The sequence below is a fragment of the Podarcis raffonei genome, chromosome 8, assembly GCF_027172205.1.
Source record: "Podarcis raffonei isolate rPodRaf1 chromosome 8, rPodRaf1.pri, whole genome shotgun sequence".
NCBI classification, from domain to species: domain Eukaryota; kingdom Metazoa; phylum Chordata; class Lepidosauria; order Squamata; family Lacertidae; genus Podarcis; species Podarcis raffonei.
In genome coordinates this window covers 38,451,025-38,474,656 of record NC_070609.1, presented here as the reverse complement: position 1 = coordinate 38,474,656, position 23,632 = coordinate 38,451,025, and the positions used below count along the sequence as shown (strand labels likewise).

The following is a 23,632-nucleotide window of genomic DNA, read 5'->3' as shown; positions in this document are numbered from 1 at the left end:
GGGAGCCAATGGCCTCTGTTGCCACAGTATTGTGAAACGCTGGATAAACTGCAGTTGGGGTGATTGACTGAGCCCATTGACCGAATCCTGGTAATGCAAAGGACTGGATAGGAGCAGCTGACCCTTGGAGGGTAGAAGTGGCTATGGCAATGTCCTCCTCAGTGAGAAGGTGCCAGTTGAGGAGCCCTTTCCTAGGAGAAGTTAGGGTGCCTCTTGCAGTTGCTTTCCCTTTGCAAGTCGTGATGCTGTCCAGACTTCACCAATCTGGTGCCCTCCATATGCCCAGGAAATGTGTCCTCAATTTGCTGCCTCACCAGTTTTACTGCAAAGTCTCGCACTGATTAACCTTGTTGCATGCCACCCCCCAATCTACCCCATGTATATCACTGGATGTCAAGGAAGCAGTAGCCACATTCCCAGTCAGATAAGGTAATGGCAAGAGTCTGAAATACTTGGGATCTGCTCTGTCCAAAATGCAGAATGTGCCAAACTCTGGGGTGAACAATCTTATAGAACTAATTGCAGCTTGGTTCAGATATCCTCTGTTGGTAGTGGAAGGTGTCCAAAGGGGGAAGGCGGGTTCCAGTTGTGGGGCTGCAGGGGAGGAGAGGCAGAGGAGGAATCACTTCTCAGGAGTGGCTACACCTGCTCCTTTTTCCCCCTCTCCATTTCCGGCAAATGCTACAAATCCCTATGCCAATCCTGCCATCTGCTGCTGCTGCCCCAAGACATGGTTTCTCTTCATCATTTTTGGCGGGTTTTGTTGGGGGCAGACCTTGCATGGTCTGTCTGATAACCATGAAGACTGTCTCAGATGATTACCTGCCCTGTTCAGAAACCAGGAGTTGCACATGTTTAACCAGTGTAACTCAGATATTTCATGTAGACTTCCCTCCCTGTCATCTGTCATGCACCCCAGTACTTTGCTTTCATTAGGTTGTAGAACTTCCAGATTAGAACACACACTGGCACAGACCTACGTCTCTCTCTCTCTCTCTCTCTCTCTCTCTCTCTCTCTCTCTCTCTCTCTCACACACACACACACACACACACACACACACACACACACACTTTCCCTTGCTGCTGCCGCCGCCTTCTCCTCAACAGCCTGTGTGCCCTCTAGTGGACGTTGCCTCCTTCTGCAAGCTTTGAAAGGCTTATAAAGGCAGAGAGGGCAGCGAGGGAGCTGGAGAGGCAGCTGGACAGTTCCTGGTGCTGAACGCAGACAAGAGAGCAACGCGGTTGAGGACCAGTTCGCTCATGGCAGGGAAGCAGCAGCCCCCTTATCTGCACCTGGCAGAGCTGACCGCCTCCCAGTTCTTGGACATCTGGAAACATTATGATGCTGATGGTCAGTGAGAATGAAAAGAGGGACACAAACTTCTGTTCATTTAACCTTTAGGGACAACTGATGTTTTATTGCTTGGTGCCAACATGTGGCTGGAGGAGATTGATCAGTGGCTTAAAATGGCCAGTGCTAATCAGTAGGCATGCTAAGTTTCTTTCTATTTTGCCTGAATTTTTATTTAAAAGGCTGCAATAAGGTGGTTTTAAAGACAGAATTCAGAAAAGGTAGTTTCTGTTGCCTGTTCTTTTTGCTGTTGGGTTGCTGTTGGTTTTTAAGTGTCTACGTTTTATAAATTGTTCACTTTTGTTAGCAGTAGTAAATGAGAGTTGGAAATAGTAAGACAAAGAGTGAGCAGAGAGGAGTGGAAATGTTTCTGATGAGAGGGGGCACAATGGGTGTGGGTAAGTTGAAAAGTGTTTCAGTTGGTAGAATTCAATATGTTTTAGACTAGTATAGTCTCAGGCTTCTGTTTTAGACTTCCTGGTGTTTATTTTCATAAACTTTGGAGGCTCATAAACTTTTTGCCACTATAAGTAAGTCTGGTTAGAGATCCTGTCCCATGTTAGGAAGAGTTGAGGTGGCTTCTCCTGTTGGGTTGTGTTTGCCTGTGCAGCTAAACATGTGCTCCTATAGAGAAGGGCAATGATTGCAGTATGATGGGAGTTTGCCTTACCGTAAAGGGTCCTGTGACCATGTCTTGATAACACCCCCTGCGGGTGTCCATTATTATTTAAAAACCTTTGATCTGAGCTCTGGAGAATTCTGTGTACAATATGTTTTCCCCACTAGTCACTGTGTCAAGACGGCATAGCAGGATTTTACTCTAGATAGCTGCAAACCTGCCTCTAAGCACCACTAACAAGTAATTCACATGAGGTAAGCCACTGGGTGCCCGAGGTGGTGGCTGTTAACATCCAACACAACACAGGAAGAGATGGCTGCTATCCAGAACGCTGATCCAAAAAGGTTTTTATTTGTGGGAGAGGGGGATACATGCATATCCTCAAACTCTTTAAGCCCTTTGCTGTGCCTCCTCTTCCAGCCATGATGGGATAGAAAAAGCAGAACTTGGAAGAAGGTGGTCTTTAAGAATTTCAGCTGTAGGGGTGAAACAGTCTCCCTGATACTGTTGCAGGAGGCAAGAGGTTCACATGGTTTGGGGCCATAGGGACAAATCTAACCAGGTCCTTTTCTGACTTTTTTTGTCCTATGAAATGAAAGAGAACCAAAAATTTCATAAATTAAATCCCCCCACCCTGTATATGTGCATGTTTTGACTGCACCAATTGCCACACCGGTGACAGGGAAGAGACTTTCCTCTGAGATGAACTGGCTGAAGGCACACCCCAGTATGTGGTAGGGTGTGCATGATGCTCCCCTGTGGTGTGCTACCAGGTGGGTTTCTTGCTGGAGCCACTTAAGTGGAGCATGTGATTTCAAAACAATGAGTTTCTGTGGCATATTGTGCATGGCATGGATGATCAAAGGGCTGGGAAGGTGAAGCATGTGGGTGGATGGGCCAGTTGCCTAACAATGGACTGGTCTCTGTGACTGCTTGACTACTTTATGATTCTCCATGGTTGCAGCAACCTCAGGACAAACAAGGAGCAGGGATCCAGGGGTGGAGTTTTATTGTAATTGTATATCGCTTTTCCTTAGAAGAGTGGGGGACAACCTGCGGCCCCCGGCTTAGTTTCAAGTGGCCCTCCAGGAACTGCAGGCCCACTTTTCCTTGTTCTGTCTGTGTGTAAGAAAGAGAGGGGGGCACTGTGTAATCCTGCAGGGCTGTAAACACCAGCCAATTTTGACCATGGCCTCAACTGTCGGCATGCAGTTCCGCCCCACCTGATTGCCTCTGAGGTTATGCAGCCCCTGATAGAAAAGAGGTTCCCAGCCCTAACTCAGAAACTCAAAGCAGCTGAAACAAAAAATCCTAGTCTGTACATCAGAAGGAACTGAGCAACCTTCACCTTGGGCAGATGCTGACAGGAGAGGAGCAAAAAGCGGGGTGGTGTTTTCAGCTCACTCAGAGTCCGTGATCTCCTGCGGGGCGAGGCAAGCTTAAGCCTACAGAAACTGATTGGGGATAAGCTCACATAACTCACTGCTGGATTGTGGCTAAAGTGCACCGAGCAAGTCCTCTTCCAGATGGCTTGTTTATTGATTATTCACCCTGATTTGTTTGCAGGGAAATTAAGCAGTGTTGACTATTTAATGAGCATTTATTCTGACAATGGTGCATCAAGCAAATGCTAGTCTACACTTGCTGATGCATTTCCCTATCACTTTCTGAATCTCAGAATGTCTGATCTTTTCAGGGACGAGGGTTTTTGTTGTTGTTTGCATGACATTCTCCCAAAGCACAACCTGAATTGGCCAGTATGTGAACCGAATCCCACCCCAAAATAGCAACAGCCTGGAAGCTCTCAAAAAAGGAGGAAGCTGACCTCGTTGCCCCTCCTAAAGAAGGAAGGCATGCTGGCATCTTTTATTTAGTTTATTTATGGCAGCCTAATAACATATGTTCTCTGGGAGGCTTCCACTAAAAATTAAAGCAAATAAATATAAAGCCGGATAATAAAACCATAAAAGCACCACAAAATCTAATAGAGCAGAAAACTACCAGCAAAATACAAAATCAATACGACAGAGCTCACAGCTGCACCAAAATGTCATCAGTCTTAAAACTCCAAGAATATACCAAAGATCTGAATGTCACTAAAATATATTAAGACTGAAAACCCAGGAAACATAAAAAGGGGGCTCTATACGCAATGAACAGAGGTCCTCTCCCTATAAACTAGCTGCATTACCTTATTTGTTGGGGAAACCCTGAGAAGGACCTCAGAAGATATTGATGTCCAGGTAAGTATATATGGCAGAGACAGTCCTTCAGGTCACCTTGTCCCAAGTTGTTAAAGGTTAATGGATTAATGGTGGCTCTTTGAATTGGGCCCGGAAATGGACTGGAAGACAGAGCAGAGCAAAAAGCACTGGTATAACATTACCATGCCATGCAGTCCTAGTTAACAAACTTGCCTGCCCTATTTTGGACCAGAGGAAATTTCCAGATTGCTTTCATTTTTTTTAAAAAAAGATATTTATTAAAATTTTCCAATTTAATACAATAAAAAAAAGCAAAGAGAAAAAAGCAAAAAAGTTTAAAAACACATAAAGTTCGCAATGCTTATTTTTCGATAACATATTTCACTGACCTCCTCATACCTCCCCTTCTTATATATTTAAATACCTTTTTCAATTCATTATAGATCATTTCCCAGAAAGCCTTAATCCTAGGGCACGTCCACCAAAGGTGAAAGAATGTACCTTCATTTTCTTTGCATTTCCAACATTTATTATCGGGCAAATGATAAATTTTTGCAAGCTTGACTGGGGTCATGTACCACCTATATATCATTTTCATAACATTTTCTCTTAAGGCATTACATGCCGTAAATTTCATACCGGTGGTCCACAACTGTTCCCAGTCCGCAAACATAATGTTATGTCCAACATCTTGTGCCCATTTAATCATTGCAGATTTGACCGTCTCATCCTGAGTGTTCCATTTCAACAGCAAGTTATACATTTTTGACAAAATCTTAGTTTTGGATTCTAACAGTTCTGTTTCCAATTTAGATTTTTCCACCTGGAAGCCGACTTTCTTATCTGAATTGTAAGCCTCCATTATCTGATAATAATGAAGCCAATCTCGCACTTTGTCTTTTAATTTCTCAAAACTCTGCAGTTTCAGTCTATCTCCTTCTTGTTCCAAAATTTCCCAATATTTCGGCCATTTGGCCTCCATATTGAGCTTTTTCTGAGCTTTCGCTTCCATTGGTGACAACCACCTGGGGTTTTATTCTCCAGTAAATCCTTATATCTAATCCAAACATTAAACAATGCTTTCCTGACAATATGGTTTTTAAATGCTTTATGTGCTTTAACCTTGTCGTACCACAAATATGCATGCCACCCAAAAACGTTGTTAAAACCTTCTAAATCCAAAATGTCTGTGTTCTCAAGAAGCAGCCAGTCTTTCAACCAGCAGAATGCCGCTGATTCAAAGTAAAGTTTAAAGTCTGGCAGGGCAAATCCACCCCTTTCCTTTACATCAGTTAATATCTTAAATTTTATTCTGGGCTTTTTGCCCTGCCAGACAAATCTAGAAATATCTTTCTGCCACTTCTTGAAACAGTCCATCTTGTCCACAATTTGCAATGTTTGAAACAAAAACAACATTCTAGGCAATACATTCATCTTTATGACTGCAATTCGACCCAACAAGGAAAGCTTCAAATTTGACCAAATTTCTAAATCTCTTTTCACTTCCATCCAACATTTTTCATAGTTATCTTTAAACAAATTCCCATTTTTAGCTGTCATGTTAATCCCCAGGTATTTCACTTTCTTAACCACAGTCAAACCTGTTTCATTCTGAAACTTCTCTTTTTCAGTCAATGTTAGATTTTTCTCTAAAACCTTAGTTTTTGACTTATTCAGTTTAAATCCTGCAACCTGACCAAATTCTTGAATCAATTCCGGAACTCTTTTAGTACTAGATTCTGGCTCCTGTAATGTCAATACTAAGTCATCTGCAAATGCTCTCAATTTATACTGTTTAGCTCCGACCTGTATACCTTTAACCAACCGGTCCCTTCTAATCATGTTCAGCAGGACCTCCAGGACCGAAATAAAAAGCAATGGGGAAATTGGGCACCCCTGTCGTGTCCCTTTTTCTATCTCAAATTGTTCCGTAACCACGTTATTTACAATTAGTTTAGCCTTTTGTTCAGAATATATTGCACCTATACCATTCTCAAAACCTTGGCCTACCCCCATACCCTGTAAGTTCTTTTTCATAAAACTCCAAGAAATATTGTCAAAGGCTTTCTCCGCATCCACAAATATCAGCACTGCTTTAGTGTTTATATTCACTTCTAACTTTTCCAAAATGTCAATTATATTTCTCAAATTGTCAGATAGATGTCTTCCCGGTAGAAAGCCCGCTTGGTCCTTATGAATCTCTTCAATCAATACTTTTTTCAGTCTCTTAGCTAAAATATCAGCAAAAATTTTGTAATCCACATTTAATAAGGATATGGGGCGGTAGTTCTTAAATTGAGTCTTTTCAGTTTTCGTTTTCGGTATAAGTGTAATATAAGCCTCTTTCCACGTTTCTGGTGCCCTTTTCCCTTCCAAAATTTCATTGCAGACTTCCTTCAGAGGTTGTATTAACCACTCTTTCAAAGATCTGTAATATCTGGAAGTTAGCCCATCCGGTCCTGGAGACTTGCCTAATTGCATATTTTGAATGGCACCTTCTATCTCCTGGTCAGATATTTTACAATTCAACATCAATTTACTTTCTTGTGAGATTTTTTGTAATCCATTTGTTTTCAAAAAACGGTCAATGTCCATTTCATTCTGTGGCCCTTGTGCATATAGTTGTTTGAAATACTTCTGGAAGCAATTTCTAATCTCAATTGGATTATGTATGTCCTTTCCTTCTACTTCCAAATTTGTAATGGTATTTAGTTTTTGTCTTTTTTTCAATTGCCAAGCCAATAGTTTCCCACACTTATTCGCTGATTCAAATGTCTTCTGTCTCATTTGTTTAATTTTCCATTCTATTTCCTGATTCATCAATTCCATATATTGTACTTGATATAGTTTTATTTCTCTCAAAATCTCCTGCGACTTTGGCTTTACTCTCAATTTTTTCTCTCCTTTTATTTTCTCCAGAATTTTATCTTTTTTCTCATTTCGACTTTTTTATTGCGTTCTGTTGAATCAAGAACCCTCTCATCACAGCTTTACTTGCATCCCAGATTACTCTTTTTTCAACATTGGTAGTCAAATTTATTTCAAAATAGTTTCTCAAAGTTTTTTGGGCCTTTTTATATACTTCTTCATCTCTAAATAAGGTGTCATTCATCCTCCATCTAAAGGAGCCAGTTGTTGTTTGCTTCATTTCCATCTTTACAGCGTTATGGTCTGAGCAAGTTTTAGGGCAGATTTCCACTTTCTTTATCTTTGGTGCCATTCCTCTAGTAATCCAAATTTGGTTGATTCTAGTCCATGTCATTTTAGCTTCAAAGAAAAAGGTTCCCTCTCTCCCCAGGGGGTTCTTAGTTCTCCAGATGTCAATCAAGTCCATATTGTCAGTCAATTCGAAAAAAGTTTTTGGTAGTCTACCATCTTTGGTGACTACCTGTTTTTGTGCCTTGTCCATGTTTGTAGCTACTACTCCGTTCATATCTCCCATCAGAATAATATTATAGTCCATATAGTCCAGAAGGATCTCATGCAACTTCTTAAAGAATTCCGATTTCCCCTCGTTCGGTGCATACACCCCTACAATCAAAAATTTCTCTCCTTGAGATTGAATTTCAATTGCCAAATATCTTCCTTGTTCATCTTTAAAAATTAATTTTGGTAAAAATTTCTCCTTTGCATATATCACCACTCCTCTCTTTTTAACTTTATCAGACGAAATAAACTCTTGTCCCAATCTCTTATTAATAAGTATTTTCCTGTGTAGCCTCATTACATGTGTTTCCTGTAAACAAATGAAGTCCAATTGTTCTTTTCTTAGTATATTGAAAACACATTTTCTCTTTCGAGGGGAGTTCAGTCCATTACAATTCCAACTTAGAAGTTGCAGAGCCATGGTAAATTACTTAGTTTTCCCTCCAACTGCACCAAGTTGTTGTTCCTCTTCTGATGGCAGTGTGTCTTTCCCTGGGCCAAGAAGTCCAAATGATAAGTTTGCTATATCTAAAATTCCTTTTCCTGATGCAGGTTGGTCCTCACCGGCTTCCACTTCCTTCTGTAGGTCCTCCTCGTGGTCTTTCAAAAACTTGTCTTTATCATTCACTGTCCTTATTCTTATTTTCCTTCCTTTGTATTTGAAAGATAGACCTTGGGGAAATTCCCACCTGAAGAGTATTTTGTTTCTTCTCAATAGAACGACAAGATCTCTGTAATAAGTCCTTACATCCAAAATATATTTGGGTATATCCTTAAAGATCTCCACAAATGAGTCTTCAATTTCCAAAGTTCTTTGGTAGTGCAGATTCAAAATTTTGTCTCTTTCTTCTTTTGTTCTTAAAGTAATCAGACAGTCTCTTGCTTTGTTCTTTCTTTGTCTTTTACCAAGTCTAAATGCACTCACTATCTTGAATTCTTCCTTCCCCAGGTCCTGTTGCCAAAAATCTATAAATTCCTTTGTAAGGAAGTCCGCCAGATTATCTTTCTCACTTTCAGGTACAGCTCTGATTCTTAAATTTCTCTCCTTGTAATTCAATCATAGACAGTGTCAGATCGTGACCCTCTAGTTTCTTATATACAGGTGGTATCTTCTCCTGAGTAGCAATTGCAATTTCCTTAGCTTCCTCTGCTATCTTTCGAGTTGAGGCCGATTCCTCTAATAATTTTTCAATAGACTGTGTATTAGAATTCACCTTCTTTCCCAGTTCATTAATACTTGTAGTGTTCAAGTCAATTTTTGCTGAGGCCTCAGCTACTTGTTTATTTGTTTCTGCTACTTGTTTGTTTGTCTCTGCTACCTGTTTGGTTAAATTTTCCAAAGATTCATTAATTTTGCCGAGTGCCTGGGCCAATACGTCTTCAGATGACATAGCTTTTGGTTTTACTTGCAAAGCAGCAGCTCCTGCTGCATCTGCTGCTCCGGATGTTGAGGCCCTTCTCTGATGTGTAGTATCAGTCTTGTATTGTCTGCCGGACCTGGTGGTTTTTTCCTGCGCCAGCTCTATCTTCCCTTTCTCATTTGCCATAACACTCTCATGTAAAACCCAAGGTCAGTCTCACGCCTGGTAGATTTGTTTTGAAGAGGAATTTTCCAAAGCTGTTGTTTAGTGGCTTGAATGTTGTTGCAACATAGTCTCCTCTAGGAGGACACACTTCCAACTTTACTTTGCAACTTTTAAAACAAATATAGTCCTTATAAGTCCCCGTGTCCCTATAAAGCCACAATTTCAATATCCTTAAAAGTTACTTTATATTCAAAAGCAGTTCTAAAAACACTGTATCTTTCACAGAGTTACTTCAAGATTCTTTACCCTTAACGTGCTGACAGTTTTCCCACTGATCGGCTTTCCCAGTCATAGGCAGACCGTTCCCAGGTTTTAGAGGCAGCGGATATATCTTTACTTCCCTCTTTTCTTGCAGGTAAATAATCACAAATTTTCTCCCCTCCGCTCCTGCAAATGGGAGGGGAAACCGCTTTTTTGATGTTGGATTTTAAGCCTTCAAAAAAAAGTCTTTCAAAGTTACAGCTTCACAGTCTCTTTGCTTTGATCTATTTACAATCCAGAAAGGCAGACTTCCTGTTTGTACCTTTCCCATTTTGGTGCCAAAATTACTCAAAATTTCCTCCGATCAATTTGCTTAAACCTACTCACGGGTAGTTGCTTTAGAGTCCAATTATCCAGAAAGGAATCAGCGCTCTCCGACCATGGCCGTGCGGCTTCACTCCGCGGAAAAGGTAGACGACTCTCAGCCCCGCGCCGCTCACCCCCGTCCCGTTCTGAAGCCTTTAAAAAGGCTCCTTCGCAGCCGGGGGGGGACGCAAATGGTGCCCGCCGAGTCTCCAAGTTCACAGGCTTCACCGCCTGTGATTTTTTCGGGTCCCCGCTTCGCCGGAGCGGCAAGACCCAGTCCCGCGGAGCCGATTCCCTCCGGAGCTCAGAGGGAATCCGCCATTAGTCGCTGGCGCTGACCGGAAGTCCCCCTTTCCAGATTGCTTTCAAAGGCTCCCTTTGGAACCATGATCCCACCCAGACATTAATCAATTGATTCAAATATTTCTAGATCACTCCTCATCAAGAATTGATTCCAGGACTGTTCACAAATTGTTCAAGACTTTGTGGCTCTATTTGTCTATTTGGCCCTGTAGGCAGGAAAGGTAACATTTTAAAAATTGCTGCCTTCATGTGTCCTGGGCTTTAATTTGCTAACTGTGAACCACATTTCCCAAAAACATCAGTACTATGACTGCAGACTCTCTCTTGAGCTCCAGCAACCTTTCTAGATAACGCATGACATCTGCAATATTTTGCACCAGGTACCCAATTTGCATTTGTCAACTGAACTTCACAAGGCCACCTGTTTCTCTTGCAATCTCACATTTGGAAGACCCCTGTACCTTCCCCACTTAACCCCTGGAGGTATAGTTGGTTTAAGCTGCTGTGATCGTATTTCCTTGCGTTGTTCAAAAAGCTCAACCTCTTGCTCCTTCCGTGAGATTAAGAGCCACTCCATGAAATGCATTTAGTAAAAGAAGGACTTCCCTTGCTCTCCTTCAGGGGGGTCTCTCTCTCTTTGAGGGCACAGGGGATTCTGACCTTCCAGCAGCAACACAATCCCACCCCTGGGATGCGACTGGAACATGGCAATAATCCTACAAGGCTCACTCTTGAAAGGCAGCAAGACATAGCCCTGTTCAGGCACCCTAAAGAAGGAGAGGGAGGACCGCTCACCACCCCATCATCATTACCCCCCATGCATTGGAGGGATAATTTTTGAAGTGGGGAGTCTGCTCTCCTTGGGTAAACACCCTCCTTCCCTGATTTCTGTACCATGCAGAAAGGCTGCATTGACAGAAAAAGGCCGCCTGCTTCAGGCATTATCCTTCAGCTCATGAAGGATGATTGATGGTGGGGGGCAGGCAGAGCAGAGCATACTCATTCTCACTCACTCTGAACAGAATGTCTGAGTATGGCTAGACCTTGTTAGCATTGTGGATTATTTACTTGGTGTCAGAGCGGTGCCATGTGGGGCCTTATCCTAAATGCCTGATTGGTAGAAGAGGCAGCAAAGCAAGATCCCCCTCCTGACTTTCTGTAAGGCAACAAGGGTGTCTCCTGCAGCCACTTTGCAGCAGTTTGCCTCCTGTACCACTGGGACTTCAGCCTGTCAGCAAAGCTGGTAAATGAGGCTCAGTGGGCTCAGGGCACCCTAGACTGTCCTTCCAACCTGAACATGGTCAGCTGACCTCACTGGCCAAGGAGGACACACCCAGGAAGAAAAAGCCAGTCTAAGCAGTGCTAGCCTGATCTCATTGAGTCTCCAGGCCTTGCCTCACTTCTGGCGAGCAAGCAGGAGCAAGCTGGAGTCCCTCTCAGTCCCTCCTATTGGTAAGATTTGTAAGGCAGTTTTACTTGTGGCATCAGGATGGTGCCCCCAAGATTTTTCAACCACAGTTCTCATCAGCCCCAACCATCCCACAACTATCTGAGGCTGGGGCTGATGGGAACATGGATGTGCTGGCTGGGGTGGATGGCTGTTGCAGTCCAGAACTCCTGGGCAAGCACCAAGTTGGAGAAGGCAGGTATGAAGAATACAAGAGAAAGGTGGGGGAGAGAGAGAGAAAGAGAAAGAGGGAGTGCCCAAAAGAACTGCATTTCAGATTGGCCCCTGTAATTCCTATGTACCCCTCCTCACCCCTCCAACCATGGTTGCCCTCCTTCTAAATTTGAGCAGGATGCATCGCTAAAGGGTGAATGCAACCAAGACACCTTTTGTCAATTCAAGTAAGCTCAGCTTAAAAACAAACACGACACCCCCACCCCGCAAACAAACACACATACACAGACATAAATGATATGTTGTTGCAGTGTAATTTGAGGGTGATTCAATGTGTGGAGGGGGGTCTTCCCAGGGGAGCTAAGGAGATCTAACCTGTTATTAATATAATCATTTTGGCAACTTATCATTAAGCACAGCTTTTCAGTTACATCACCTCGCTTGCAATGATCAGAGCAGAAACCAAGGACTTGGCATCAGTATGAAATTATACTGTCCCTGCTTAGTAATCCCATTATTATATCAGAGGACCCCTGCAATTTCTATCTTATCTATCTTTCTGATGAATCAAGCCATGTACAATATACTCAGGGCGCTCGAAGCATCACCATCATTTTCATTGCATCAACAGCTGATGTCGCAGAGGATGCAAAATCTGGAGATCCTAATAATGGTGGATTCTCACCAAGTTATGTCCTACCTCAACCTTGGTGTTTCCTGAAGCCCCTTGAGGTGGTCAGCCACTTCCTCCTTGTCGTCCCCCTGGTTCAGATGCATGCAGGATGACCCAGGGGCAAGAATGGCATCAGCAAAGCAGGATGGGGGTGGTGCTCACAATCAAACTGCAGGATGGCAAACCACTCACAAGCTAGAAAACTACACATAACTTTGGAATACAGTGGGGGCAGAGTCCTGCTTTTCATTAGTGTACTTCTGAGTAATTTCCCACATATAGAGGCCAAGCACAGCAGGCCAAACCCTGATACACTAGTTTTCTATCTGCAGCAAGTTCCCCCCTCCCCACCACGTTCATAAGGACACATGCAAAAGTAGCAACTACTTGTGTGTTCTGAACTGGTACTCACTTTGCTTCATGTGTAAGGCTGGCCTCCAGAATCATGGGTTAAAGTACAGTGGTACCTCGGGTTATGAACTTAATTCGTTCTGGAGGTCCGTTCTTAACCTGAAACCATTCTTAACCTGAGGTACCACTTTAGTTAATGGGGCCTCCTGCTGCCGTTGCCGCACCACTGACCGACACACGATTTCTGTTCTCATCCTGAGGTAAAGTTCTTAACCTGAGGTACTACTTCTGGGTTAGAAGAGTTTGTAACCCAAAGTGTTTGTAACCAGAGATGTTTGTTACCCGAGGTACCTCTGTAATTACTTTACATATAACAAGTGTTGGAGGTGGTGGTACATTAATTTAACCATGTTGACTGTGTGTCACTCAAAGTTGTGTGAATGTGGTTTATTAGTTTCCGACTGCTCTTGTCAACACTCAAGGTCTCTTTCTAGCGGCCTCCATCTTCTCATTGCTCACACTTTCTCCATTCCAAAGCCATGGCTTAACCTTGCCTGTTTGCAGGCTTGTTCTGTGTCACCCTATCCCACACTCTTCCACTGGCTGCTCTCCCCACAGGGATGTGCCAGTAAAACCTCCCCTGATTAAAGGTTCTCCCTCGGGGGCCCATCAGAGATCAATTACACAATGCCACCTGCTTTAAGAAAACACTTGCCTCACCCGTCTCAGGCTTTCCAGCAGGACTCATCTTCAGGACTGCTGCGATTCCCAGAGCCCGTGATGGCCCTGTGTACAAAGTTGTTTAGCATAGACTCAGCAAGCATCTTGTCCCAAACTCACACTGGACAAAATAGAGTGCCAAGGCCAGCTCAAGACATTTTGCTGCCTAAGGCCAAGATGCTGCACATATTCTACATGCAGAGGCCAAGTGGATTGGTGTGTGAATCTTGCTTCCACACTGGCTGGTGGCACAGTGTCTTCCTCTGCACCTGAGGGCTTTTTGGGTGGCTGGGTGGACTGCATGGCATAGGCGGTTCTGTCTGATCCATAGCTCTCAGCATCTGCTGCCTGAGGTTTCCTGCCTCACTCTGCCTAATGGTAGAGCTGGTCCTTGATACTGGCCCCATACTTGTGGAATCCCATCTGAAGGGATATAGGGCTGGCTCTATCGTCACTAGCTTTTGAACCAGCCTTGAAAACCCACTTGCTTCCATCTGCTTTCAGCTGAAATGTTGAGCTGAGTTTTTAGCATCCTATTGTTTAGCGTTTAACTTCCTTGCAATTGTTTTAAATGTTACAGGATGTATGTGTGTGCCCGCTGGGGCTGCCTAATGCCTTTAGATGGCTATTTTAGTTTGTTAATATAAGTGGATGGTTTTCGTTTTGATATTTTCAAATATTTATGTGGGCCACATTGGATTGAGAGGCTTTTACCCTGAGGGGGCAATCTAGAAATATTCAAAATAAATTAATACAATGAATATGGCAGGAAAAGGAAGAAGACTCATTCCTTTCCCCTTCAGCTAACCTAAATCTGAGTCCACGTCTCCCCCCAAAAGCCCCACCCCTCAGCTGGGCTCACTTCCAGCTCTGGAACCCAATGAGGGAGGGGAGACATTTTAAAATAACCAAGGGGATCTGCAAGGGTGACCCAGCGCTAAGGAAGGAGTAAGTGCCTCCTCATAGCCACCAATCCCTCTCAACCCCCCACCCCACCCCACCCCAGGTACTGCCGCGAGGAAAACATTGCACTGGAAACCCATTGTTTCCTTCGCATGATTATATATTTGGTTGGGAGCCTTATAACTTTCATTATGCAGGTGAAAAAGATGCTGGGGGGATATTTTGTACTGGAAAACAACAGGAGGGGGGAGGGGGAAGCTGCTGCCTCTCCCTGCCTGCCCTCCTTCTGCTTAGACACAGCCTCCTCCTGCCCTGGCTCCTTGGGTTGAAAAACAAAATGGAGGAGGAATGGATCACTAGAGCATCTGTCTGGCAGGGGTAACTGCCCTGTGGCCCTCCACAAGTCATTGGACTCCGATTTCCATTAGCCCCTGCAGCCTGCATTGCCAGTAGGCTGGGATGATGATAGCCAAACCATATCTGGAGTGCCACAGGGTCCCCTCCGCTTTCCACCTCACCCCACTGCCCACTCTATAGTTCACAAGCTGAGAAACAGCAGGCCTCAGTGCTGGTCTATCAAAACACCAAACAGCAGGTGTCTGTTTCTTCCATATTGTCAAGTCTGCCAAAAGCACATTTTGCCTCAGGATATTCTGAAGAATGTGCAGGGACACATCTATCTAAAAAGGGAGTGTGTTACACATTCAGTTTTCTACTGATGGGGGAGCAGACCGCTGACAACCCAATTTATTTAAGTGCTATTACTTGTTAAATCAAAGTAGACATTTGTAAGGCATTTTACATACTGGTATACAGTGGTACCTCGGGTTACATACACTTCAGGTTACATACACTTCAGGTTACAGACTCCGCTAACCCAGAAATAGTACCTCAGGTTAAGAACTTTGCTTCAGGATGAGAACAGAAATTGTGCGGCGGCAGTGCAGCAGCAGCGGGAGGCCCTATTAGCTAAAGTGGTGCTTCAGGTTAAGAACAGTTTCAGGTTAAGAACGGACCTCCGGAACGAATTACCGTAAGTACGTAACCAGAAGTATAACTGTATTTCTTAAAAAAATAAAAATAAAGCCTGTATCGCCACTATTAGATAGATTGGGCCACAATAAAAAATCCAAAATCCACAGTTCGATGATGCCATTAGTAGGACCAATCAAAATGTCCACAAAAGAGTCTGCAAGGCTTTTGAGTTATCCAAACTTCATAGATAGTTAAAAAAAAATGCAGACAGGCAACAGGAAGGTAAGATGGTTTGTGGTGAAGCTCTCTAAATCTGGTAGGAGTCAAGGTGGAGCAGATGCTGAAATGAAGTTCGGTTTGCTTTGCCTAGGAAGGTTGACTGCTGGGAAGGAGAAGCATATCAAGGCAGATTCCCTACTTCTGGCAATGCAACAACCCATTCTGTAGTGGCAGTTAGAGAATTGGACTCAGACTGGGGGAAGACCCTGGTTCAAATTGCCACTTAGCCATGAATCTCTTGCAGTCTAACCTACCTCACAGGATTGTTGTGAGGGAAAGAGAACCACATACACCACTCATCTCCTTGGAGGAAGAGTTGCAATACTGCTATCAACAACAAAAGCCCTGAAAATTGCAAGGCATGATAAGAGTTCTAATGTGTAAAGGGGTTTGATTAAGGGATTTAAAAAGTGCTGTGTATTTCAAGTTTGCATATAAAATCTCTGCTTGGTTTATACTGCAATTCAGAGCCAAGGACAGCATTTTCGAAAAGCTGAGGTTTACGGCTGTGCAGCAGGCCAGAACAAGGCAAAAGAATAATTAACTACCACATTATTTTGATTTATTGCCTTTGTTACAGGCTCCATTTTGAATGGGCTCTCCTCCAAGAGTTCATCTATTACTGGCTGAATGATGGCATTGATGGAGCTTATCAATTTTGGTTTTATAAAATGCTGTGCCTATCTATTATCCTTCTCGCTGCACTCCCAAATAGAATGCTGATATTGGATTTCAGCCCAGGAGTCAGAATGATGACTGGGCTGCCCACTGTGCAGACAGGACAGGCAACAGCCAGCCCTCCTGCCTACCCAGGTGCCCATTGGAGGAGAAATGGGTGAAGCACTGCCAGCTGCTTTGCTTCTCCTGGACCTGGGAAAAGGGGGCCCAGCAGTTGCCCATGCAGGCTGATTTCTTGTGCCACACACAGCTGGAAAAGGTCAGGGTGGAAGAGGGAGTGCCAGGGGAGTTCAGGGCTGGCCAAATTGCATTTTTATTTTGACAATTAATATACCGCTTAATTACAACTGTCTTTAGGTAGTTAATGGGTAACTCAAGACAAAACAAAAAGAAGAAGAACAAGACAATTTACCCAGCATAATCAGGACCGTCTTTTCATTACTTGATCTGCGTTGCATTTATGAGAGGGGACAATAAATTGTTCACAAGGATATTGGGAGAATTAAAGAAAACCATGCTCCCCACCCATCCCAGCTCCTCTCATACTACCGTGTCCTGCAACACTGCAACATCTCAAGGACCACAGATGCATATTTGGGTGATAGGCAGCTTTTTAACTCCCAGGCAAATCTTGTGAAGGTGCCCTTTCCGAGGACTACATGCCTACAAAGAACTGGAGGGTCACAAAGTGTATACCAGCCTAATGGCAGGGCTGCTAGTAGTGTTCCCATTGGATGCTCAGGAGGCGTCCAGTGAAATCCTCTGGCAACCACTCTTCTGAGTCCTAAAGGAAACAGACATGCTTAAGGATTTTATTAATGAAAGCAAGCCACAGTCTGAAAGCAGAACAAATTAGAACCCTTACACCTCCATCGTGAGATAAGCTAGGGATGCCCACATAAAAGCCATGGGAGAGGTTGCCAGGGATTCAGAGTGTAAGGCAGGCATAGGCAAACTTGGCCTTCCGGATGTTTTGGGACTACAACTCCCATCATCCCTAGCTAACAGGACCAGTGGTCAGGGATGATGGGAATTGTAGTCTCAAAACATCTAGCGGGCTGAGTTTGCCTATGCCTGGTGTAAGGTCACCAGTACAAGGAAAGCATCCAGCTCTCTCTTTCTCTCTCTGCTTTCCATCTTGCTCCCGAAAGCCTCTTGGGGCTCTGAACCAGCTGTGTGGCCTAGGGGGAGTCCAAAGGGCTAATTTTGGCTCTCCAGTCTGAGGCTGTTTCTCCTTTGAAGCTGATGGCTGAAGTCCAAAGGCTTAGAAAGAGACACATTGAACATTCAGACTCTCCTGTTTATAAATGTTGATAACTGTGCATGTCTGACATTATGAAACTTTAGTGTTGAAGTTTCCCCTAATAACTCATGAAAAGCCATCCTGCACCTGGTAATACATCGAAGGAAGGCTTGGTACCTTCCCAAAATGTTCTCCAATGACACTCTATTGGAAGGAGCCATCACAGTTTGTGTTGATGGTGCAGAAGAGATTATGTGCCCTTCTGCCTTCCTGGCTGACTTGTATGAGACCCTCTTTTGAGAGGCTAATCAGGTCCCCGGATGGCCTGGAGGGCATTAGCGTAGCAGAACTTTTTGCGAGGAATTTAAAAATGCATTGACTGTTTTAGTAAGTCAGGTCTTATAAGAGCCTTGCTTCAGCTGACCTAATTTGGTGAGACTTCTCTAGGAGTATGAATAAATGCATATTAAGCCTCCCTGTCTATTCATGAGAAATACCATTAAAAGATGTTTTTCAGAACACTCATTTCCATCCTGCTTGGGGTCCCCAGAGTTGGAAGGGACACTTGCAGGCCTTCTAGAACATGATTCTGGCTTCAAAGTGTAGTTCTGTAGAAGACGGAGCCTCCACAGACACTCCTTCTCACTGCTGGAGGATTCAGCCAAATTCCGCTCTTCAGTGTGCCTATTAAAGATTCACGAGCCCGTCCCACACCCTTGGGCATGATGGCTATGCTCTGCCTCCATGGTCGGAGGCAGTAATGCTTGGAATATTCAAGTTCTGCTTGCCAGTTTCCCCATAGGCCATTGGCCTGATCCAGCAGGCTCTTCTTATGTTCTATATTGTGAAAGGGAATAATCTAACCAATTCATAATCAATTGCTTCTTGTAATACCTTTGCGGGTTACAGGTGTTTAGCTGTTCTTCTTCTTAAAAGGTAAAGGGACCCCTGACCGTTATGTCCAGTCATGGACGACTCTGGGGTTGCGGCGCTCATCTCGCTTTACTGGCTGAGGGAGCCGGCGTACAGCTTCCGGGTCATGTGGCCAGCATGACTAAGCCACTTCTGGCGAACCAGAGCAGCGCACGGAAACGCCGTTTACCTTCCCGCCGGAGCAGTACCTATTTATCTACTTGCACTGGTGTGCTTTCGAACTGCTAGGTTGGCAGGAGCAGGGACCGAGCAACGGGAGCTCACCCCGTCACGGGGATTCGAACCGCCAACCTTCTGATCGGCAACTCATAGGCTCTGTGGTTTAGACCACAGCGCCACCCACATCTTCTTCTTACCCTGCTTTAAATATCTCCAAATCAGAAAGAGTGTTTTCAGACCTTCTTAATGACTCAAGCTTTTCACACGGACCGGTTGACTTGCAACAACTCCATGCACACAGCTGTGGTGTTGCATGTGCATCTGCCATACCTGGGTTCAAGTAGCCACTGAGCTGCAGATTCTGAGGTGGCTTCAAGCAAGCTGTCTCAGTTCCCCTTTCTTAAAATGGGTTCCTTAGCAACTTCCCTCACAGGGTTATTGTTAGAGTGAAGGTTTGTCGTGTATTTTCCACAGTTAACCGAAAGGTTTAACAATAGAGAGGTTTGTAAAACTGACTGCAACCTGGTAGGTAGCCCCTAAGGAAGAGACTTTAACAATCTAGACTAAGTTACAGATAGGTAGCCGTGTTGGTCTGCCATAGTCAAAACAAAACAAAATTTTTTCCTTCCAGTAGCACCTTAAAGACCAACTAAGTTAGTTCTTGGTATGAGCTTTCGTCTGCATGCACACTTCTGGAATGCGCTTAGTCGCATTCAAGATAAGAAGTGAAGGGGGCCTCTGTCCTTCAAAGAGAAGCTTGCCAAGCCAGCAGCAGCAACTGTGGAGAAATCAGAGTGAGCTGTGTGCCATTTAATAAGAGCTTTGCTGGGCAGCTTGTTTCTATATGAAAGAGTTTTCTGCTGCTTTGAAAAACCCTCGTCCAAATGATTTTTAAGTGGTGCCATATGAAAACCAGAATTTTTTGGACTCCCTGCAGAATGAGGCCCAGTAGGTATAACGATGCCTTTCCTTTTAATTCTTTGATATTTGAGCCACTACCATTAAATTATTTTAAACAATATTTGAAAGTGTACTCAAAGAAAAGCACAAAAGAGAAATGTTCAAGTCAGAAAGGCGGAAACTTTCATAAAGAGGGAATTAGAAAGCCTTTGGCCTGCTGAGCCAGCTTTCTATTGGCAGAACATTTGCAACTCAGGGAGCAGACAGATATGTCAGCCATTGAGACAGAAATTAGCAGCTAATTGGACAAGCTGCTTGATGGTGACCAAACCAGCTCCTCCCAAATTCATTCATTGTCAGCTAGGAGTGTGGAGAGGGGGGTACCTCAGTTCCTTACTGGAGAATCTGGCCTCTCACTGGGAGTCAGGTATGGATTCATAGTTCTGCTGAAACAGATGAAATACTGTGCTGCATAAAAGGTGGTGATTTCTGTATTTAAATGAATTTATATAACTGGGAAGTTAACCTCCCCTCCCTCATTGGGCCGCACTGTCAATTCTTGGTTAGTCTCCCTTGGCTAAATGTTGCCAGCCATGAAGGATCCAGGGTCCAGCAGGCATATGGGAGGCTACACTCCCCTCCAAGCACCTGGTCCACATCCTCAGGTTGCAATAACTGAAATGTATTCTACAAATTTAAGTGACACGACTGCAGAATTCTTGATACCCTAGTCATGGCAGATCCAAAAGGGTGTGGGTGTGTTTGGCCTCAGTGTCTTACAAATGTGCCACCACTTACTTCCAGGAGCTCTCTTGCATCTCCTTGTGGGCCAAGATGGAGCATAGACCCTGAACCACTCAGAAAAAATGGTGTTGGGTTTACTTATTTAATTAAACTTATACCCTACTTTTCACTACATCTGGGTCTCAAAGGGGCCTTATAGAATGACACATCTCACAGGCTTCAGCGGGAGCGCCCACAGCATCAGCCAGAAACTTCCCTAGTAGGGTTCTCAGAAATACTTCAGAAATCAACCTCAGAGCAGAGTGGTCTCCTTCAATGCCCAGCAGTATGTCCCAATACTTAAAAACTGCATCCTGCCGGAAGGGAGATGGAGATGTAATCCCTGTTAGCTACAGCTATTCATTCTCCACAACCCCACAAGCCTACACTGGTGCTGCGCAGAGAACTCAGGAGGCCAAGTCTGAGAAGGATCCACTCTTTCTAACCCATCCACTTTGGTCTTATATTGAATGCCAGGTTGGCTCCTACATTAGTGATTCAATCCAGGGTGGCAGAGGCTGTCTACACAAGGTAATTTAAAATGGAGTCAAGGCACCTCGTGTATGCATGATTCCACATTGTCCAACACAAGGTTTTCCTCATTCAAGCAGCAGCCCACACTCCCCCACCCTCATTTAATTCAAGTTTTCCTGATTAGCAGACAAATTGGTAAGCAAAAAAAATCCAACATATAATTGCTTGTTACTCAACTGCAGACATACGAAAGAGCATTGTGTGGGTGGTTTGTTTTGGGGTTTTTTACATGTGTGTTGACATTTTGCTGTGTGCCATCAGGGCTGCCAACACTTGGCAGAAAGGGTCAGATTTGGGGGGGACCTCAAGGCCAGCAGAGCCCCTGGTTGCTTAGCCTTGGGGTTTTTTAAAAAGTAACTTCCTCCATTCTCTAGATCAGAAGATATGAGCCAATCCATTAACACCTCCACCCCTGTGTCACAATTTCTGTGAACTGAGCTAGTCTTTTTGGTGGACTCTACTTTGCAGGGTTCTAGCCAATGAATGGCAAGTGACCTTTTTGGACATCACCAGGAGGAGCTGGGAAATCTTAGAGCTGCCTGTTCCTGCTTCTGTCTCCTTGCTGCCCAGATACTGCATATATGTAATGGGGAAGCGGGTGCACACATCATGGGCGTTGAGTGAGTTTTTGGCTTTCAGCAGTGGCACCACATGTGCCTGCTCTCCCACTGTTCTCTCTCTGTGTACATCCAGTAGGAGTTCCAGAAAATCAAAGAACACATATAGGCAGCATCTTGGTAGGCACATACATTTAACCATTTCTGTGGTGGTGATAACAAAAATGTACACACAGCTTTTGTGTGTGTGTATGTGTTTTCTTGGGACGCGGGTGGCGCTGTGGGTAAAAGCCTCAGCGCCTAGGGCTTGCCGATCGAAAGATCGGCGGTTCGAATCCCCGCGGCGGGGTGCGCTCCCGTTGCTCGATCCCAGCGCCTGCCAACCTAGCAGTTTGAAAGCACCCCCGGGTGCAAGTAGATAAATAGGGACCGCTTACTAGCGGGAAGGTAAACGGCGTTTCCGTGTGCGGCTCTGGCTCACCAAAGCAGCGATGTCACGCTGGCCACGTGACCCGGAAGTGTCTCCGGACAGCGCTGGCCCCCGGCCTCTTGAGTGAGATGGGCGCACAACCCTAGAGTCTGTCAAGACTGGCCCGTACGGGCAGGGGTACCTTTACCTTTACCTTTATGTGTTTTCTTATTTGCAATCATGTTTTTTGAAGAGAAATATAAGAGTGTAAATGCAGCTTATGATGCCATTAAAATGTGTTGATATTTTCTTCTAAACATAATGAGCTATACAAGTTTAATTTTTCCTGGGCTGCTGAATAGGGCAGTTTATTTGTCTATTTCATAGCCTGTTTTTAATCTAGTCCCGGCATCCTGTATTAACTTTTCTGGGAGTAAGGCTGCAATCCTCATTCCATTTACCTGGGAGTAAACACTATTAGATTCAACAGGATTTACTTTTGAGCAGACATGATTAGGATTCTGCTGTACTTTTGAGTAGATCTAGGATTATGTTGTTAATCTCTCCCTTTCTCCCTCCAATCCTAAATTTTAAAACAATTATGCAGGGATTACTTAGGTGTCACTGATGTCACTTGGCAAGAAACTAATACTAATTTTTAAATAATTATTCTGTAGTGACCAACTGGTTTTGACAGTAAATATGTGGTGCATGTATTTTACATTTCCAATCTTGGAAAGCTTTTTGTTTTGTTTTTGGCATTTTACTGTAAAATATCAGGGCTGTGAAATGGTGCCGCTAAAGCAAGGGAGGAGCTGTTTTTCTGGCTTTGTGAAGGTGTGTATTTCTTGACATGAACGGCAGTACATGTTTGTATCTTGATTAGCCTGCTGTTTTGTGCAAGTCTGGCATTTCAGAAAACTTGTAGCTCAAAAAAATAAAATAATTGTGCCCCCCCCAAAAACTAATGCCTCTAGGCATGCCCTCAATGGACCTCAAGGTTCCAGAACTCAGGGAGGGCAGAGGAAGTACTAATTGAGGGGAGGGGAAAACATACCCCATCAAGCACGACCCACCAGTGTGGATAGGAAAAACTGAGGCAGAGTTCAACTGGAAGCTCACATGCATGAATGAATGTGCACAAAAGTATACATGGAAGACTCTATCTGTGGCACTCATGTGTGCATGGACACTGGTGTGTACAGAGCCTGACCTGGCATGTCAGTGTGGAAACATCCTTGGTGGGGAGGTGAAGACATGGCTGGATGAAAGGGTAGCACACGCCACGTTCATTTGTTACTCAAAGCAAGATGAGAGATGCCTTCTGCTATCCTTTTTTCCAGCTTCGAATGCTCCTTATTGCTCCCTTTGTGCTTCTTCTTTCAGGAAACGGCTACATTGAAGGCAAAGAACTGGAAAGCTTCTTCCAAGAGCTAGAGAGCGCCAGGAAGGGAGCAGGAATGGTAATGACCAGTGCATTTTCTTTCTCCCACCCATTAACTTCTGCTTCTATTCCTGTTTTCAGCTTAGGCTGTTCTGTGCCCATTTACTTGGGAGTAAGCATCTAGCTTGACCCCTAAAAGAAAGGGCTAAACAGGGTTTTAAAGTTTGCATTGCTGTAATTTTTGCCTTTAGGTTAATCAAAATGTCATATTCTTATTATTCAACACTGTTGCTTTACTGCAAAGGTTGGGGGAATCTGTGGCCCCCAGAGGTGTTTCTGAGTGACAACTTCTGTTCCATCTATGTTTGGGGATTTTAAAAGCAAAGCCTGCCGGGGACGGGGCTGCACTCAATGGGGAGGTGTATGGATCCCAAGTGGGATGCGGGTGGCGCTGTGATCTAAACCACTGAGCCT

At 44.2% G+C, this 23,632-nt stretch overlaps 1 protein-coding gene across 1 annotated transcript in view; it reads left to right on the top strand.

The window, feature by feature from the left end:
* Window positions 1–1,157: 1,157 nt before the first annotated feature.
* The window catches only part of CALB2 (calbindin 2), a 32,652-nt gene continuing 10,177 nt past the window's right edge, over window positions 1,158–23,632 (top strand). The window contains exons 1-2 of the mRNA XM_053399390.1: window positions 1,158–1,351; window positions 23,161–23,237. Of these exons, the coding sequence (XP_053255365.1) occupies window positions 1,261–1,351; window positions 23,161–23,237 (168 nt within the window). The 5' untranslated portion in view covers window positions 1,158–1,260. The remainder of the gene's footprint in view (window positions 1,352–23,160; window positions 23,238–23,632) is intronic.